Raw genomic sequence first — 21984 nt, forward strand, 5'->3', positions numbered from 1 at the left:
GTTTGATAAGGAAGGTGCTAGTCAATTGCTTTAGCTTGCTTAATCATATATTTTTAGCTAGTTAATATTAGTGATGATGTCCATGCATTCAACATTGGTAAGGTAATGAATAATATAATCCTTGTCCTTACTATTTCGCTATGAAGAGTACATATCTCTTTGTAACTTTGTATACAATGTAACTAACACTAATTAACTAATAATCATAATTAAACTCGAGTCTGGAGAATATTATACAGCAGTTTGAGACCTCCCGATAAGGAAAAACCTTAGGAGCTAGTAAAGTGAAAACAAAGAAAGTGAAGAGCACCAAACGGTATGGCAGGAAAGTGTTTATTTTGTTTGATGGTTGTTGATTCTCTATTTGCTGTCCCTTGTGGTGGGCTATGGGCTATGGCCGTTAGAGTGCTGGTTCATCTAAGTTGATGATATCATCTAAGTTGATCTCTGCATAATAATCCACTTCATCCACCTGCATGTTATCACAATCTCATTCAATTCCATCACACTTTTTAACCACACATCACAACATATAAAGTAATTTCTCTGTTTTCCTCATGCAATTGTTCAAGTTACCTTAGAGTGATTGGAAGAAGCTTTGGGATTGGCTTCGTTGGCAACTCTATCACTGGATTCATTGGAAGAAGCTTTGGGATTGGCTTCATTGGCAACTCTATCTTTGGGATTGGCTTCATTGGCAACTCTATCACTGGATTCATTGGAAGAAGCTTTGGGATTGTCTTCATTGGCAACTCTATCACTGGATTTAATTTGGACAGTAATAGAAGGAGAACTATTACTATTGTTACTCCTCTTGGAACTACACCCAACCTCTTTATCTTGAATAGGCACACAAGTGCTCATTTGAACTGTAACCCCTTCTGAGACTCCACAACCACTCTCGCGTGAAGTTCTGTTAGAATCATCATTTGCACGAAATTTTGTGTTCCTCTTGAGCCGACAAACCACCAAAGAATCCTGATTCGACACAAAGTGTTACTTACTAGTTACTGGACTTACATAAATATCATATTTATGCCATGTAAAGGTATTGTTTTTATGAAAATATATGCTAAATGCTATGTACTCCCAAGAATGAACAAAGCTAGTTATAAGGAGAATTGACACATGCAAAGTGCTATGTACTCCCAAGAATTAAACCAAGATTCACTCTAACGAACTAATTCAAAGCTACCTAAATAGATTTTGACTTAGTTTAAATCTTGATAATACATGTACTCTCTTACACAATCAGTGGAAGGAGAATATGTGAATCAATTAACCTGAAATTTGTCATTGATACAGTATTCATGAATAATCCATTCAGTTCTTTCGCCTTTGGGAGCTCGACCGACATGGAATACCAAAGTACGTTTGGTACCAATCACATTCTGACCAGACTCTATCTGTCGCTCATTTCCTGTGACCTTCCAATAACCACTTTTAGTTGCCCTTTTATTCTGTGAACCATTGGGATACCTTCTCCACCGTCGCGAGAAGAAAAACCACTCATCATTTGATTTAATGAACGATTTTTCTGTTTTCAAACATTTTTATAATAAATATTTATGTGGCTCAAGAAACAAAGCAACAACATCATTCAAAAAAGAAAGAATAAAGCTGACCAGGCAAATCCCAAGGCTCAAAGGTGCAAAGCTCAAGCTCCGAAATAATCTGAACACTGTCCTCGTCACCGTCCAATTTTTTTCTGAGGTAATAAGAGATTAATTCACCGTCCGTGGGACAGAACCTGAAGCCAGGGAACATGGAAGAAGCGGCTATTGACATGTGTGCTTCACTTGAATCCCTATCCACCATGATTTTAAGGTGAAAGTAAAAGGGTTTGGTGTTAGAGAGGGTTATGTTGTTCTGTTCTTTGTTTGTTGGTGAGTGACAACAATTTAGTATGGCAATTTAGGCCTTTGGACTTTCAGTGAAACAGGGTCGGCGAGGGAACCAAGCATGTTTGATGCCATTATTTTTCTTTTAACGTGTCATTAGCATGTACACTTCGATGGCAACTAGTCCGTGCTTCCGCTTTTATATTCATCCTCACTCTCACACCTCTCCTACTGTTTCCTTAACTTCAGCATCCCATTTTTTTTTTATTTCCTTATCTTAATCCATCTAAATTTGTCTTGTTAGCATCATCTTGGAACTTATTTTTTATCTTTTTATAGAATTTCAAATACATTATATTTTAGTCAAATTTTTATCAATAAAATAACATGTTAATAGTTAATATATAGTAAAGAAAAAGATGATCATCTCTTTTATAACTGAGTCACACAAAAAAATCTCTTTCATAAATTATCTAGTATAATATTTGCTTCTTCTTTCTTGTTTTCAGTTCTCATAAATACACACAATTTTGACTTAAAATGTTGCTCATTATTGTAATAGAATATGATAAGCATGAACATGAATAAAATTCAAATTCATTCAGCTCCTGTACATTTTGTTAATGATTTGTTATGTTTAATTTGTTATGCCTAGAGTTAAGAAACTCTCTATTGCTACGCTTTTTTTAGAGTGCCAAATAATTAAAGGATATGGGCACGTTTTAAAAATGTGACAGTAAGGAAACAAATTAGTCACGCTTCAAAAGTGTACCTGTTTTTCTTTATAGTCACGTTATTTAAGTGTGACAAAAAAAGTGTGATCAAATCACTAATTAATCGTCCTCCTCATAAAAGCGTAGCGATTGACCTCTTTCGGCCACACTTTTAAAACATGACACGGAAAAATATAACCAAATCTCTAATCAATCTCGCTCTTATAAAAGTGTGGCCGTTGATCCTCTTTTGACCACACTTTTAAAGCGCGATAAAAAGAAAATGTAGCAGCAGGCTTTTTTTTTCTTAGAGTGAGCTAACCTAGTTTCTAGTTGGTTTGTTATTTTATCTAACTATTTAATCGTTGTACATAAAATACTGATAAGGTAAGTGATTCTTTTATGATGAATAATTCAAAATTCATGTTCTTTTCTTTCACTCTCGTTCTCTTTCATCCTCTTCCACTTGTTATCAATTGTTCTTTCGCACATTAGATTGCAGATTCTGCTGGTATCTCTCCTACTTTATCAATTTATTGCATTAGAAAATGGATACTATTTTACCATTATGATGTTTAATTTGTAGCACTGCATTATGTTAGTTTGAGTGCATGTGTGGATGACCACTTAACAGTGAATATTTTTTTTTTATAATAATAATGCATTTCTCTTCACTGACCAATAATACAAACTTTTTACGTAACTTTCCATGCACACAAAAACTTTAAGCAAAAAACAAGTAGAACTTAGGAATAATACTAGAATATCTTAGCTTATTCATTTCAATTTAATTGGAGGTGCAGTTAACATACTTGGATTTGATTTTGGATAATTTTTAACGGATATTTAGTTGCACGGATTTTATTTTATCAAACTTGATATCTTAATTGAATCGTTATTTTATATTACTTTAAAAAGTCAATTAATTAACATGGTCGTTTTCTTTTAGTTAAATTATACAGTTGATCTCTACACTTTCAGTGAAATTGTAAATTGTACCTTACACTTTTAAAATTTGTAATTTGATCCCTAAAAATAATTAAAATGTGTAATTTAGTCCCTTCGTTTAAAAAATATTTGATTTAACAGAATATTCTCAATATATTTTCTATTTTAACAGAATATTTTCAGCATATTCTAATAATATTCAGTTAAATTAACACTTTTTGAACAGCGAGAGACTAATTATAAATTTTAATTCTCTTCAGAGACCCAATTACAAACTTTTAAATTATAAGGACCAATTTACAATTCACTAAAAATGTAGAAACCAACCGTATAATTTAACTTTTTTTTAAGTAAACTTCTTCCTTTCCTCCAATTGAAAATTTTCTATGTCTATTAATACTAATCAGAGAGAGTTATGAACTAGTTATGAACATTGGTTTGTTTTGTTTCATTTATGATATAGACAAAGAACTTATACAATATGAAAATGATCATTATATATATATATATATATATATATTCTTGTTTTTTATAGATTAAAAAAAATCAATTTTGATATCAATGAAAGTAAGTCAACCTTTTTTTTTTGTTTTTGGTCTTGAACTGTATATCTATATCTTTGTGTGGAAGATGGGTATTTCTATTAGGGCATTTTTTTTTTGCAATCCTAGGCTAGTACTCTTCTTTAGTATTTTCTTTTTTTGTCATCATTTTTCAATATTCTTCTTTAGTATTTTTTGTTTTAATTTGACATTTTAATAAAATTAATAATTTATATTATAAAAAAGAACAATAGTAAATAAAGTACATACTTATTCAAAAACACATAATAAAAATTATACAAAGTTAAAGAAAAAATAATAAAGTTACATAAAAAAAATATACATTAATAAAAATAATTAAAAAAATTATATGAATAATTAGTAGTTGAGTACTAAAAATTTCATTATAAAAATACAACAACATGCATTAGAGAACATCAAAGAAAAAAATTCTAAACAAAAACATTCATATTATAAATAAGAAAAATAAATGAAAAATTAATAAAAAAATCAAAACTTAAAAAAGAGTACTAAGCATAATAATATAAAAAATATTTATTTACAAAGTATAACCATAAAAAAATAAATACAAAAATTTTAATGATTGAATGGCAAATGAAAAAAATAAGATTAAATAGCAAAATCTAACAGAAAAGAAATAAATTTTTTTAATGGAAGGCACAAAAGCTATAATTTGTTTTCGGTGAATGAAAACTAAAATACAGAATCATATTTACATTCAGACAAAAAAAATCAAATAAAATATTTTAAAATTAAGATAATTGAACATGTTTTAAAAGTTAAACCAAATACACCCTTAAAAAATTAAAATTGAACGTGTTTTAAAATTGACAGTGTTTTTTGGTCAACTTTCTTGTTTCTAATTGACCATTTTCAATGTCCATTAACATTTTCTTTGACTAATGTCTATTCATATTAATCACCAAGAGTTGTGAACATTTGTTCTTTTTCTTTGTTTCATTTATGATATAGATGAAGAACTCTTACGATGTGAAAAAGGCCATATATATATAAAAGTTAATAGTTAATTGTCTCTGAAAGATGAGTATTTTTTAAATTTATTTTTAAAAGATTTTATCAATTAAATTAATTTTTTAAAAATTATCAATTAATCATATTTGTCTTTTAGTTGTTCAATCAACAATTTCTGTTAACGATTGATAACGTGAACTGTTAATTAATAATATATATGAATATGACACCTAAATCTAATTGGACTCTTATCAAATATGTTTTGGAAATCTATCAATTTAGTTGCTAGATCTCAATTGGAAATAGGGTTTATGTAATTGGAAAAAATAAATAAATTAATAGATTTTCATAAATATATTTGGTCAATATTCAATTAGATATGTCAAGTATCATGTGTGTTGTCAATTAATGCATGACATTATTTGTTGACAGAAATTATTAATGGAGTGATTGAAGGACAAATCTATTATATATCTCTAATTTTATAAGATTTTATCAATTAAATTAGTCTTTTAAAAATGATCAATTAATCATATTTGTCCTTCATTTACTCAATCAATAATTTCTGTCAATGATTGATAATGTGAACTGTTAATTGATAATATATATGAAACCTAACATATTTAATTGGACGATGATCAAATACGTTTTGAAAATCTATCAATTTAGTCGCTAGATCTCAATTGGGAATAAGGTTTATATAATTGGAAAAAATAACTAAATTAATAGATTTTCATAAATATATTTGGTCAATATTCAATTAGACATATCAAATATCATGTGTGTTGTCAATTAATGCACAACATCATTTGTTGACTGAAATTATTAATGGAGGGATTGAAGGACAAATCTATTATATTTATATATTATATCTATTCTTCTATTATATCTATTATATATCTCTAATTTTACAACCAAAATATACCGCATGTCACTTTCTCATTGCAATTGGAATCAAATCTTTTCTTCCAAAATTAAGGAATTCTCCTCTCCTCCTTACTAATTTTACAACCAAAATGTGCCACATGTCACTTTCTCATTATAATTGAAATTAAATCTTTCTCTCCAAAATTAAAGAATTCTTCCCTCCTCCTTACTAATTTTACAACCAAAATGCGTCACATGACACTCCCTCGTTGCAATTAAAATCAAATCTTTTCCTCCAAAATTAAAGAGTTCTTCCCTCCTCGCTCTTCCTTTCTCTATTTCTCTCATCCCTTCAACCACTCTATCTATTTTATATATCATTATCAATATCAATGACTAATTACTAATTTGATAATCAAAATGTGCAACATGACATTCTTTAATTGCATTAAAATTAAATTAAAATATTAAAATTGAAATTGAAATATACCTATATTATGCATCATATATTACTATCTAATTTAATAATCAAATGTATCACATGACACTCTCTTATTAAAATTGAGAGAAAATATTTTTTTCAAAATTAATAAACTCCTTTACTAAATTCTCTCATCTATCTCTCTCCATTTTTCTATTTCTCTCTACTATTTTTTCTCTATATATAATTTATATTTTATATTAGTAATTTGACAAATCAAAATATGTCATCCGATATTTTTTTACAATTAAAATAAAATTTTTTCTTCCAAAATTAACAAACTCTCACTCTCATTCTTCATCTTTATATTTCTTTCTCTTTTCTCTCATTCTCTATTTTTCTATCTTTCTCATCTACAAGAAAACAAAATTAACAAAATAATATAATTTAAATAAATAATAATAATATTATTATTACATAGTTTTTTATTTAGTTTTAAATTTTTACTGCTTATTTTTTTAATCTATATTTTTATTTCTCTTCTTTTAAATATTTATTAAATATAATTTAGAGAGAATACTAATGTTATAATTAAAAGTTAGAATCAAGATTCAATTATTTTAAACAAATTAATTTTGAGTTAATTTTATAACTATCGGTATAATTTTTTTATGCTAATATCTAATTATATTTTTATATACATAGAAAGAAAAAATATTACTTTTAAATATTAAGTATAAAAATTAATTATTTTTATTTGTGCAACAGACTTAGTTAACACCTAATTAAATGTAAAAGTATACACGTTAAATTATTTTAAATGTTAGATAACGAATGTTAAAATTAATTATTAATAAAAAATTAGACTTTTTCATATAAAAATAATAACTAAAAATCTTATTATTTAATTTTTTATCTATAGATATATACCTTATACTTCTTAATTAGAGACTTTTGTCAATCTATGATTTTTTTTTTGTAAAAGTAGTTTGATTTTTATAAATCTTTTATTCAATGCATAATCTATACTGTCAGAACAAAATGGACCGTAGTTTTAAAAAATTTATATTCTCGTAATGTTATTACGGGTAAAAGTACTAATATGATTAATTTTTAATCTTTGATGGACCAATTTAATTGAAAAAATATTTCAAAAACAAATTTAAAGATATCTTATCTTTCGGAGACTAATTTAATTATTATGTATGGATCACGATTCTATCACGTGAAGAAATTGGTAAAGTGGTAAAATGAAAAGTTAATCACTCAACTTAAGATAGTGGGTACATATTTTATGGAAATTATAAAATTAATGGTAATTTTTTTTTTAACGAAAAAGTAACAATAGAACAAACAAGAAAGAAAAAACAAAGAATAAGGATCTGCTTTGCCATCTTTGACATCTTTATCATTATGTCTGCCACTTTATTTGCATCTCTTAAAATCAATCAGAAGTTAATAGTCATTTTCAAGACATGATGTCCCAAATTTTTAGCACTAAAAGATCAACAAAACCAGAATCATCCTAAAAATTATTGACAAGAGTAAAGACATCCACACAATCTTTTTCACAAATAACATCTCTTTGTCCCAAGTCCCAAGCTAAAAGATATCATCTCCAAATAGCAAACAACTCTCCTTGCAGAATATTACGATTCTCAATCGTTTCAAACAGCCTCATTGTCAACTTACATTTCAATTTTTGCTAACACAGATAAAACCAACACGATCACCAATACCAGGATATCTTGCATTACAATTAATCTTAAAGTAGCCATTGAGGGAGAATCCATGAGCCACTAATAGTAAAGGAGATAGAAACTTGTTACAACTCAAAAACATTCCAAGCTCCTTTTCCAAGGAGAAAGCCATACTAGTCACCTTATTTAGGGGCCAAGACTCGTATGGACGAAAGATCTCATTATTCTTGGAACGCCAAATCCACTATAGACCAGAAAAATCTAAAAGGGCGCTCTTTACTATAAAGCAAGAACCACTTCATCAAATCCAGAGGTTGATCAGAAATCTCCAAAGCCTGTCAAACTAGCTGAGTTTTTGGACGATCTCGAATATAATGAACAATCGATTTCTGAAAAAAAAAAATCGTGGACCATTGTCTGTCAGTGAGATGTCCCTCTTGAAATGGAAAGTAGCAGTGGGCAGAGCCTCCCTAAGACAAAGTCAGGCCAAGAATTTATGTTTTTTCAGAACAAACTGACGCCAAAACCAAAGCCAATTCTCCTGGTCCTCTCAACCAAACTTCTTCTTACTGAACCACAAGTAACCACTACGAGAGTCATAAACTTTTGACGTTGCACTATACCAAAACCATCCTACCATTGAACCAACTTGCACATTCGGATTATAGGAAAGAATGTTGCCTTGCAAAAATTGGTTTAGAGAATAATAGATATTCTAAAGGTGTCACTGTCCAAATGACCAAAAATCCAAGATCCGGAGATCCAAGTCAGAAATGTGAACTTAATCTATCTCATAACAAAGATGTCCCTCTTTTCTCCAATTAGAAAATAAAAAGTTCTGGTTTAGATTCCCAATGCACAAACAAAACCATCCTTCAAGAGATCCCAAGTTTTACATATACTCTTCCAAACATAAGAGCTCGTATCTCAAGACCGACTAAAATAGTTTTTAGGAGAGGAACAGTATTTTTCGCCAACAATTGAACCCATAACTTGTTTGGATAATGAAAAAATTGTCAAACTAGTTTCACAAGAAGAGCAACATTAGCACAAAACGGATCTCGAATTTTCAATATTAGCACAAAAAAGATCTCGAATTCCTAAGCTACCAAATTTGTTAAGGGTGACCAACACCTTCCAACTAACCAGATTCATGTCTCTACTATCAGTTTGACCTTTCTAAAAAAATTTGGCATCATAAATTTTATCTTATTGGATATCCCTTTAAGGAAGAAGATACTTGCATGCAGTAAGAAGGAATCACAACCACTATTTAACAAGGCAGAAAAATCAATGATAATTAACTTTTTATTTTATTACTTTACCAACTTTATATATATATTCTTTTTCTTGTTTTTTTATGATTAAAAAGAAAAGAAAATTAATTTTCATATCAATAGCATTATCTTTTTTTTTTTCCAACGAACCATTTTGGTTCATCTTCAGTAATAACTGTATATATCTGTTTCTGTGTGGGAAATGGATGTTTCTATTAGGATATTCCTTTTTTGTGCAATACTAGGCCAGTTATATATCCATTACCGTAACTAGACTAATGGGCCTCGTTGAACCCGTTTGGGCATTGTTTGGCATCACCATAGAAATAACATAAACCTTGGCCTCTGTAAAAGTGAAAATGTATTTTACCCTACAAAATGGTTGATCCACGATAAGATGACACCCACTACTTCACTTGTCTTCTCACTTCTCACACTACTTTGCTCTTTTCTCATTTTGATTATTAAATTATTCGCCTCAAAAATGCTAGTATTTCGATTTCAGTCAGGGCTATAGTGAAGATGATAAATTTTGTCAGCATGAGAGGAAAAGAGGTAGACGTCCTCTGATGAATACACGTGTAACATGTTAGAGTTGTCTTAATTAGAAGAGACAAGTCCTGTTAGAAGTTCAGTTAGTGCAGGTATTATAGGTCAGATTGATGTTTACTAATAGGAATGTCAAAAATTTTTAGAAGACGGGGATCCCCACGGGGACCACTTCGAATGGGATTTGGATAGTAAAATTTTTTTCCCTTGGAGATAGGGATGGAGAGAAAAATTCTCCCGAAACAGGCGCGGGGACTCGAGCGGGATCCCCGCTCCATCCCCGATAATTTTTCGAATTGTTAAACTTACTTAAATACCCTTACTTTATTTCTAACATAGGGGGTATTTTAGTAATTTCACCCATTAAAAAACCTAACCCTATCTTCCCTTCTCACCTTTGTTGCTGCGTCGTCTCTAACTCTCTATTCCTATCCAAGCCCCAACTCTCCAGACTCCAGTCACTCACTCACTCTCCATTTTGTTCAAACTTCAAAACCCTCACAGCTCGCCACCGTCCACTTTTGCGTTGTCACCCTGGCAACTTCACCGCATCGTTCTCTCTCTTCAGGCGCGGCGTCCTTCCCCTCTCCACTTCTGTGTCTGCGTGTTTGCTTCCATTCTCATTACTGTATGTTAACATATTTATGTCTCTGTTATTTTAACAAAGAACATGGAGATGTTTGTTGGAAGTTGTATACTAACAATGAAAGAATATTTGATATTAAAGACTTTATTTTGTTACTTTCTTTATAATGAAAGTTATATTTTAAGATTTTATTTATGGACTATAATTTGCTATGTTGTATTTCTGGACTTATAATCTCAGATAAGATATGTTTGTGTGTTTGTAATAATATTTTTTAGTTTATTTTTTGTTTTTTTTTATATTTTTTACTATAGTTTTCATGTGAATGTTAAATATAAGGAGATGGGGAATGGGGCCCCGCGAGAAACGGGGATGGAGACAATTATCCCCCCATGACCGGAAATGGGGCGGGGACGGAGATTAATTCTGGGGGCGGGAACAGGGAGTAGGGAGGCATCCCCCGCCCCCGCCCTGCCTCATTAACATCCCTATTTATTGATGCAAGATTAGGTTAGCATTAATGGTGAAGTGGTGATAATTAAGTTATTAGATTTTTGGGTGTTAAAAACAATGTTTTTGTTAAGTGATAGACTTATGTTGTTACTGAATGTAACATAATAAAAAGGGTTGGAGAGATAATAAAAAATACGTAAAATGGATAAGGACTTGTGTTATTTGACACAAAATGGATAAAGACTTGTGTTATTTGACACAGGAGAATAATAATAATATTAATCAGATAAGTATTATTTTGTGTTAATAATTATGATTAAATTTTTAGGTTTTTTATTTTGGGCTCAATAATATTTTTTGCAATTGGATTATTTTTGCAAAATAAATAGATTGAAATAGTGTTATAATTCTTTTCTCTCTGTACTTAGTCTCCGTTTAATAATAATAATAATAATAATAACTATGTGAAAAGAAGTGTTGAAAGAGTTAGAGTAACTCAGATTTTCTATCGATGTTAGGAGGACGAAGGCATATGGCAGAAAATGCTGAAAGGCCTGAAAAATCGAAGGATATGAAGAGGAAGCAACGGGAGCAAAATCGATTAGTTTCGGTACCACTAAACCAACTAAAAATGATGAAAAAGTATCTAACAGAAATATAAAAACCCAATTCACTGGCTTCATACCCTAGCATGCACTTACTTCTGGTGTTTTTTTGTTATTGTTATTATTATTCTTTAGGTTCATATCATATTTTTTTCTTGCTCCATAATGTTATTAGCATTATATCGTATGGATCACACAATATTTAGACCAGACCAAAAAACTAAACCCAAGCACCACAGACCAAAAATATTATCCGGGTCAGTAGACAAAAAGTCCAGCAGATTAATCATGGAATTACCTATTACTAATCCAGTAACACTACCGATAACTCTTCCGACAGTTTCTGCGAGTGCTGCGAATGCAGCAGCAATTTGCAGGATTTTTTGCAGCGTCACAGTACGCGTCAACCCCTTAATATAGCCACATTATTTCAGCAGCTGAGAAAAAAATTTTCATTCAGCACAGTAGCACGACCCTTAGGTAGCGTTTGTTTGCAGAGACTGGAACTGAGACTGGAAGACAGAGACTCAATATTATGTTTGTTGAGTCATAGACTAATACTTAAATTTTTGTCTCTATCTTCAAAATTTCAGTATTTTAGTACCTCCAAAAAGTAGGAACATTGAAGACTGAAAATTTTAAAGACGGAGACTGAAACTTTAATAACATTTTTTTACCTAAAATACCCCCAATCAAAACTTAAAAATTCAACTATACCCATTTGGCTTCTCCTTTCTCTGTACACTCAACCAACTCTCTTCTCCCACCGCTCGTCCCTGCATTGCTGCCGCCGTTCATCCTTGCACCTTCACCACCGATCATCCTGCGCTGTCGCCGTCAGGGACGGACATAAGGGGGGCGAGTGGCGGCCTCGGCCCCCCAACTTTTTTTAATAGTAATAAGTTATTATGTATAATTTAATTTTTTTTTAAAATATTTAGTATTTAGTCTAATATAAATAAAAGTTCAGTCTAATTTAAATATTAATAATTTTTAATATCTAAAAAATAAGTAACAATATTAAAAAAATCTGAAAAAGATATTATTACTACTATTTTTTAATTAAATAAAAAATTTTAAATCTCATAAAGTGAATTCTTTTTCTTTTTGTGGCCGTTTTTTTTATTCGTTTGGTATTAATTCTCTCTATTTCAACTGCTACAATTAAGAGATCTTTTTCAACTATGAATATTGTGAAAAATAACTTAGAAACAAAATAAAAGATAAATTTCTTACTAATTGTCTTTTAATTATATTGAAAAAAAATTGTTGAAAATTTTGACACAAATTCTATTATCGGTGAATTTTATGATACGAAAAATCGACCACTTCGTTAGTAAAAAGTATACACATATTTTTTTTACTTTAAAATATATTCTCTATCCGTATAATTTTATAACACATCTTATATTATATAATTTTTTTATATAATTTTTAATATTATATGTGTTATTGGCCCTCCATAATATCATTTCTGGATCCGTCGCCGTCGATCATCCCTGTGCATTAGCCACGCCCATCCCTGCGGATTCGCCCACGCCCGTCACTGCTTGTGGACCAATGACCAATGATTAATGTGGTGGCTTCAAAAAATTTCCAGCAGAATAGCGGAGATAAACTCTAATGAAAGGAAGAAGGTTCTTAGCTAATGAAATGACCAATCTGTTTTAGGAAGTGTTGCAAATGAAAGTTGGATTATATTCGTTCTTGCTGTGATTATGTTTTTTATCATGTATGTTTGGAATTATGGAAGCAAGTGCAAGTATGAAACTAAAGTCAAACAAAAGCTATCAATTGATTTAATGCGAAAATTAGGTAGCAATCTAGGCACAATACAAACTTCTGGAATTGGTCTTTTCTATAATGAGTTAGTCAAAGGAAGTGGGGATTAGGGATTTTAGGTTTTATAATTTGGAGATTTTGTGATGCTTTAATTTTAAAGCAGGAGTAATTTGGTCATTAGCTTTATTTTAGTTTTTGTATTTATTTCAAATCAAATAGGATACTGAGACATCATTTAATTTTGTATTCTTTTATACTAAATACAATACTAAGATTTATTTTTGTTTTTGTCTCTTAATTTCAGTCTCTATCTCTCAATCTTAATCTCTCCCCTAAACGTTACCTAGTAGACTTGCAGTTAATAGTCAATACTATTGCTAGTGTGTAAAAAGAAAAAACCTTCTACACTTGTAGAAGCCAGGTGTCATTTCCTTAGTTAAAGTTTCTGTAAAAGACAAGTACCCTGAAGGAGACATTTGCGACAGTGGTTCAAAAGTTAGCAGTATGAATTAGTGCTATAGGCATATAGCCATGGTTAATTAATATCTTATTTTAGTGTTTAATATAATCAATACAAATTTGATATTTTTATAATATATATGTGGGTCGCATTTAATATGACGGACGGGTGTTGGTTTTTTGTGAATTGAGTCCAATATAAATATGTGTCTTGAAAAAAAAAATTAAAAAGTACTAGTGGCTTTAAGACAACACTATAATATAATTTAATGATTTTTTTTATAAAATATTAGAATAAAAGTTAATCCTATTAACGTTTAAAATTGTATGAATAAAAAATTATTATTAAATAAATAAACATATTAAAGTTATTTAGAATTAGCTGTATATATTAACTAATTATTTACATTTAGATGTCAAAAGTAACTATTTATACTATTATTCAATATCTTGTAGTTTATTGTAAATTCAATATTGTAAAACTCATGTCGACTCCCTTTAGAATTTTTTGATGAATAATACTACATATTTAATTTTTTTGTTAATTAAATTTAATTAAATTGATTTAACATAACAAAAATTAGTTATAATTAATATTATTTTAAATTTTATTATTTAACTTAATTGAATTTGACTTATAAAAAAATTTGGATGTGTAGCATTATTTTTTTTAATATTCTAAAGCCATCATAGTATTTTCTTATTAGATCAATATTATTTTTTCGGGTAAAAGTTACACTAATATTATTATAAATATTATATATCACATGCAACCCTTCTATATATGTTAGGAAAATTTTTATGTGTTTAGTCTTTTTATTGATATATTGGTATGACAAGTACGGTTTGATTGCCAATTAAAAGTTTGTCATGTTTAGTATTGTGTAATGAGAAAAAGGACCATGAAAGAACGTCCAAAAGACAGCTAAAGGTAGTCAAAGAAAGCGAGAATAAATTCTCTCAGTTGTTAAAAAAATTTGAGAAAATAAAGTGTAATTTTTAATTTTTTATTATTTTTTTTATATTTTTTTGTCACACTTAAAAAATTAATAGTGAGAGATTACACTTTATTCTCTCAATTGTTAAAAAAAATTGAAAAGATCCATTCTTAAGAAAAAAATTTGTTTGGTAAGATAACTGAATTAGAGTAAACTGATAGCGGCTCTTGGCTAAAAACTTTGTGCATATAGGCCAAGTTTTTTTTTTTTTTTTTGAACAACTTAGTTTGATTAATGATTGGAAATTTGTAGTCTAAATTGTATAATGGATTTCAAAAAGAAAACACTTATGAAATAAAAGAGTAATAACTAATAAAATTTGTAATTTTTCTATATGTGCCTCTTGAATCTTGATCCCCTCCACCATATATATAGGGTAAATTATTGAAGTGTTTGGAATTTAATAAAAAAATAAGTAAAAATAAAAAGTAATATCTTATTTTTTAATATTTATTTTATATTTTTATTTTTTAATAATTTTTAAGCTTTTAAGATTTTATAAAAAAAAAAGAAAAAGAAATGCTAACTGCAATGATCAATTAAATAGCATGTTTATTATCTACTATTTCTAATTGATCATTGTAGTTAGAGATGCACATAATTCGACCCGATTCGAAGATTTAGTCTGGACTGAAATACTTTAGGGATAATTTGGTGTGATTTTATCGGGTTTAGATCCGGATAAGGATCTCAAATATAGGCCTGATTATTATTTAGGGTTGGATCTGGATCAAGGTGAATCTGGCTTCATCCAGCACATGTGTACTTTAAGGGACTAAAAAAGGTATATATATTTTAAATTAATTTTAATATTATATTATATTATTATAAGTTTATTGTTTTGTTTTTAATCATATTTGTTGAATTAGGAAATAGATCAAAAAGCATGAAATTAGAATTTATGGACACATTCAAATTCAAGTATAGTTACCAACTTCTTTGTAATAAGTATTTTTTTTTTCTTCTTTATAAATGGGTGTATCATAATTTTTTGACATAAAATTTATCATGATCCGGGCTTCACCCAGTGAGACCCGATTTTAATGTGGCCCAAAAGTAATGTGATTTTACTGGATTTAGGGTTGAATAAGAATCTAAAAAATAGACCCAATCATTATTTAGAGTCGGATCTGAGTCAAGGCGAACCCGGTTTCAGCCGGCCCCATGTGCACTTAGCAAGACCACCCATCCCCTACCAGGAACCCTAACTCCTTGAGCCCTCTCTCAGTCTCTCTAGCGCTGTGTCTCAACATCGAACCTCCTCCTTCTTCTCCGCCATCGACGCTGCCGGACAGCACCATCGCGGCGGTGATGTCCTTTCCTCCCCCTCTCCCTCTCCCTTCCTTGTAGGCTCATAGCACTCCTCTTTATCCTTCATCCTCAACGGCTCCACACACCACCTCTCCAGCAACCGTCTCCTCCACGAACCAACAGCCGCTGTCGTCCTCGACGAACCGCAGCAGCACACACCAGACGCAGTCGAAGCTGCCGCCATTCGTCACCTGTCTCTCATTCGTCGCCTGTCTTTCGTTCGTCGTTGAAGCCGTATCGCTGTCCAGTCTCTTCTTCTCCGTCATTGAAGCAGTGTTGTCCTTCCATTTCTAGTTTTTGGCTCATCGCCGCCACCGTCTCACCATCATGCACCTCCGTCGTCCTCTATAACGGAGCCTAAGTCTCAGGTTGTTGTTTTTTGTTCTGATTTTATTTATTTTTTTAATTCTGGTTTAGTCTTCTTATGGATTCAGATTTTGTTTTTTAATTCTGAACTTTTTGTTCTGTTTTTATTTAGGATAATTCTGGTTTAGGGTTGGTTTTGAATTTTTGTTTATTCAATGTTAATGCAGGAAAGGGGAAGGTGAAAGAGGAAGAATTTGTGGAATTAGTGCACCACATGAAAATTGTGGAATTAATTTGGTTGTATTTTTGATTCAGTTTGGTTCTATATCTTGATTCAGTTTGGAATTGGTAAGAGCAGTGGCTTGCCACCACATGTTCCAAGTTGAGACTCGATACTCTGTTAACCCTACGTCACAAGAGGTGATCAGGCACTTTAACGCCCCGTGAATGTCCCCCCAATGAGCAAAATTTATTTATGAATGAGAAAAAGCTATGCATAGACTCTTAGGGATGCGCGTACGAGGGATTATCCAGGGTTTAGCAACCGGACATGTCGGATTGGCTTTATAACCGACAAATAAGACTCATCAGCCATAGGATAGACATACATCATATGCATATGTTTGATTTTCTTGTTTGTGTATTACTTGGGAGTGCCTATGTGAATTAATATGCCTAATTGTTATACTTGTTACTTGCATTATTTGTACTCTAATTATGATTGTCTTGGTTTGTTTGTTTGTGTAGTACCACCGGAGTTTGGAGGATTGGAAGAAGGCGGATGATTGAGGGTTTTGGTTAGAGTTTGGTTAAGTTTAGGAACTTTAGAGAATTACCCCTATTTATGGTTTCTGTTTTAAATTTTTAAGTTTTACAATCTGAGTGTCGGAGTTCTAAGATTGCTTCTGGCTTTTCCAGGGCCTTATATCTTATGTATGCGGCACCATTACCATGCTGAGAACCTCCGATTCTCATTCTATACGGATATTTGTGTTTTCAGATACAGGTCGAGAGGCACCTCACTAGGTGTCTGGAGTTCTTTAATTTGCAGCGAAGTGGGACTTTTGGGATATTATATTTCGTTCTGTTAGACCTATCTATATGTATAGAACTCTCCTTATATATATGTTTTACTTTTGCACTTCATAAAGGTTATATGGAGAACTATATTTTCTTTTTGGGTATTTTGGGACTTTGGATTTATATGTATGTATGTAAATATTTTTCGGCCACTCTTAATTTCGCAGACTAGGTTCGGAGCTTGAATATTTTATATCATTGAGTCTCTACTCTCATTATATATATATATATATATATATATATACCTAATCTTTTTTTGTACACAAATAAATGTTATTTTTGAGCTTTGTGTTTTTAGTTTCACGTTTTTGCTTTAACTATCATTTAAAGTTCTTTGAATATTATATTTTTTCAATTATTATACGTATTTATATTTTATTTTAGAGATCGTAATATCATATCACCTCTATTTTATGACTTAAATATAAAGTTTTGTGTGATAAAATATTACATTTAAAACTAAAAAATCAAATACAAAATAATTTATTTATAAATTATTTTTAATATAAACTCTACGACGATCCAATAACCTTAACGCATCAGGTTTATAATTCCTCAATATGCTCCATCTTTATTTAATTCATTTTTAATTGATGTGGGCATTCATTAAATTCACAATAAAATTAACATCTAATGAGATAGTTTCAGCAAAAACTTAAAAAGTAATCATTGTTGCGTACGTTATCTAATTCCTGAAATTAACTGTACGTTTAAACAAACTTTCATAAACAAAAAATTTAAAAAAGACTAATCTAAAGAGTCAAACTTTATATACGCTTCTTAACTATTTAGATATAATCATTGTTTTCGTAGTTATTTTTCATATAAATAATACATGAAATACGCCAAAACAATAATAGAGTATGTTCTTTGTAATTCTACTCGACTTTTTTTATATAGCTCGTTCTTTTAAAATATCGTTAAGATCTTCAAATAGGATGAGTTAGTTTGGGTTGTAAAAGAACACGAGGCGTAGGTAGGTTACTTGACGCTCAAGTTAGTATATAAAAAAAAATTTTAAGGTTAAGATAATGGATTTTGAACATACTTACTATCTTTTTTCAATGCTAATTTATAGATTAAATGTATTTCGTAACCTGTTCATCAGTTTTGATTCAATGATAAATGACAATGAAATATTTTTATGAATTTAATTTTAATATACTGTCAGTATAAAATAATTTTATACGTGTATTTAATTACGTAATATCATATCAGTGAAAATTGATGGTTATCAGTGGCTAAGAGAAGATGGTTGAATCTTAACCCCTTTTTTTTTCACTTGACAACACTTGCTGGACTTTGAAACCTCTTCTGGAAATTTTTTGTCTTTTTATCCCGTACCCAACCATAAAACTTTTTCTTTTGTCTCGTACCCATCTACGAGATTTTTCTTTTTGTCTCGTCAGTCAGCACGAGATATTTTTGGTTTTATCCTGTGCAGCAGAAACAGAAATAGAGTAGAAGAGAGAATATTACACCCAGATATATCCTGGTTCAGCTGCTAAGTGCAATGCAGCCTACATCCAGTCTCTATCACAACAATGATGGAATTTCACTATAATCTTTCTTGATTACAAACACCAATTATCCCTAGGAATTACCCTTTCTATCTGGGACAAGTCCAGAATCTAAACCCAAACTGAACTTGACTTGGTCACTGCCAAGCTTTCAACTGTAAAGTGCTAACCCAACTTACAAGGGGATTCCCACAGAATCATGAAACACAACACATATGTACAAAGGAACTCTAAGGACATCTATGGCTTTTTCTTTTAATTTTGCACTCTCTACCTTTTTCCGCTCTATGGCTTTTTCATACAAACCTCACTGTTTGTCTTTTTCCATGAGACTCAAGACATGACAAAATTAAACAGAAAAATATAAAATGAAGAACATTGAAGGAGAAGAAATCTGTTAGCTTGGGGAGATATAGAAAATCTATGCTCACTCTTTTTCTTTTCCTTGAATCAACCCTAACTGTTCACCCTTACTTATAAAGAGAAGCCTTCAAGGTTGAAACCAAACAAACCAAGCCAATCTTCTTCTTCTTCAACTAGAACCGGTTCGGCCAGAGAGAGAAGAGATAACTCATGCAAAATCCAACATGCAATTACCTCTAGTCCTTCCTTGGTCACCAATCTTCATCAATCCGAGCTCTTCATCCTTGCCTTGCTCTCCAAGATGAACTTCTGGCCCTTGATGCTTCATGATGATGATAGCTTCATCTACTTCAATCTCTGCCTCTTCCATCACGTAGCCACTGTAGCTACCTCCTATGATGGTTGAACAGAATCAGAGACAAGCCATCCTCTCCAAGATTTTTCTCTTCTGACCGAGATCTTCTCTTCCATTTTTGGTATGGAGGAGCCAAGATCTCTTCACAAAATCTTACCACAAGTGAAAGAGGATCTTAGCCACAGCATACTTTATGTTTTCTTTTTCTTGCCATAATTGTGATGGTCTTGTTGCTTGCGCTATCTTCTTTTCGGTGGCTAGGTGTAGCTTCCATGGTTGCTGGGTAATGACCGAAAGAGAAGAAAGAAAGATGAGAGAGAAAATGGAGTTAGAAGAAAAGCAATTAATTGAAATAGAACAAATTAATTAAAATGGAGTTGCTTTTACTTCCCTTGCTGAGTAGCGTGTTGCATTAAACCAATCAATCATGTCAATCATACTTTTTCTCTCTTATTTATATTTCCAATGCTAGCAAATTAAATTTTGAAATCCATCCCTCGATAAGAAATGGAATCCATTGGAAGCATGAAACCAATTTGCTTTCTTTCAATGGGTTTCGGACCAAGTATTGGATCTTTTTCCATCAAAGTTGATTTGGGCTAATTAGGATCAATTCTGGCACAGTAACAAGAATAATAATTCAGCCACAATAAACAAAGCATTTTTGCATCAATGCTAAATGTATTTATAAAACACTTGGGCTTGTAACATTTTCTTTTATTTTCGGCCCAAATCAGAACCTGCATAGCAAAAATAATTTTCATCACCATATATGAATTAATATTTTTGCATTTAATTAGATTAATAATGTTTAGTCATTACAAATGTTATTTTAGAGTTTTTCAAACTCATAAAAAATAATTATCTTTTAGCCTCTTATTTCTATTTGTTCCATTTCAGTGTATTGAGCTCTTTTGTTAAAAAAAATTACCTTTTAGTCTTTCATATTAATCACGTGAATAATAGTCATCTAAAATAACGAATGTAATTGTACTAACTGTAAAAATGCTTTACATTATTAGTATATCAAAATTAAACTCTACTTTTATTAACTTGTATATATTTTGATATTTGAGTTTGTTGTAACAAACTTAAACGTATACTTTGGTTTATAATGCTTAACCGAGTTATAACACACAGTCGAATTATAATGGACAAATCAGAATATATGACGCGTGTTAAAAACAAAATCCAGATTTATAATTGTTAGGAACAAGAGATTAAATTGAAGAAATAATTTGTATATTATTAAGTGTATTTAAGTTGTTTAGAATGATATAATATAGAAGAGTATTTATAGGTGTTAAGAGAATCGAAATAATAAAGACATAATATTCTATAATAAATATTCAGATATACTAAATAATGCTAATTGATCATAATTATATTCTAACATCCCTCCTCAAACTCAAGTGACAACTTGAGTTTGAAACTTATTGAAAACAAAAAAAAAATTTGCATAAATTGATAGAACGGATGCAGACGAAATTGCTAGAAAAAAGCGTAGATGGAACTACCGCTATTTGAAGGAGCGCAGACGAAACTGTCTGAAAGAAGCGCAGACGGAACTATCGCTGTCTGAAGAGTGACAAAGTGCGAAGAGATGCAAACATTGACAAAAAGAGGAAAAAATAGCACGGAAGAATAATATAGTGATGATTTCACTAGAAGAAAAACAATCTATCCTCCTCAAGGAGGATACCATGGTTCTGATACCATGTTAAAAATAAGAGATTAAATTGGAGAAATAATTTGTGTATTATTAAATGTATTCAAGTTGTCTAAAATGATACAATATAAAAGGGTATTTAATTTATAGATGCTAAGAGAGTCGAGATAATAAAAACATAATATCTTATAATAAATATTCAGATATACTAAATAATGCTAATTGATTCTAATTATATTCTTAAAAATAATTATTTCACAAAACTATCAATTTTTTTTTTTAATTAGAAACTTTCATAGATCTTATCAGTTTTATGTTCTGATAACTAAGATCCTCTTTAAGAAGCAAGTTTAGAACAAACTTATAAAATTTCAATAACTAACCAAAAAATAAATCGTAATAAAAAAAAATCAAGATTTTAAAACGCTAGTGATATATAAAGAGATATCTGATTTTCCCTTTTAATTTCCTTGCTAAATGATCAAACTAAATTGATTGATGATAACAAAGGCAATAGCTCAAAATAATGAAATCCACCTAGTTTTCAACTAAAGCTTTTATTTAAATAAAAGAGAAAAAGATAAATAGGTCCTTAATTTTTTGTTCCATGAACATTTTTGTCCCTGACCATTGAAAAATACTTTTA

General features: G+C 30.4%; 1 protein-coding gene across 1 annotated transcript; it reads right to left on the bottom strand.

Annotated features, from left to right (window-relative positions):
• Positions 1–400: 400 nt before the first annotated feature.
• On the bottom strand, positions 401–1818 carry LOC107641470 (NAC domain-containing protein 40-like). The gene is made up of 4 exons (XM_016344961.3): positions 1626–1818; positions 1284–1537; positions 577–978; positions 401–472 (listed from the first exon to the last, which is right to left on the bottom strand). The coding sequence occupies exons 1-4, from the start codon at positions 1816–1818 to the stop codon at positions 401–403; spliced, it is 921 nt and encodes a 306-aa protein (XP_016200447.1).
• Positions 1819–21984: the final 20166 nt, after the last annotated feature.

The sequence above is a fragment of the Arachis ipaensis genome, chromosome B5 (genome assembly GCF_059453495.1).
Source record: "Arachis ipaensis isolate K30076 ecotype BB chromosome B5, ASM5945349v1, whole genome shotgun sequence".
Taxonomy (NCBI): domain Eukaryota; kingdom Viridiplantae; phylum Streptophyta; class Magnoliopsida; order Fabales; family Fabaceae; genus Arachis; species Arachis ipaensis.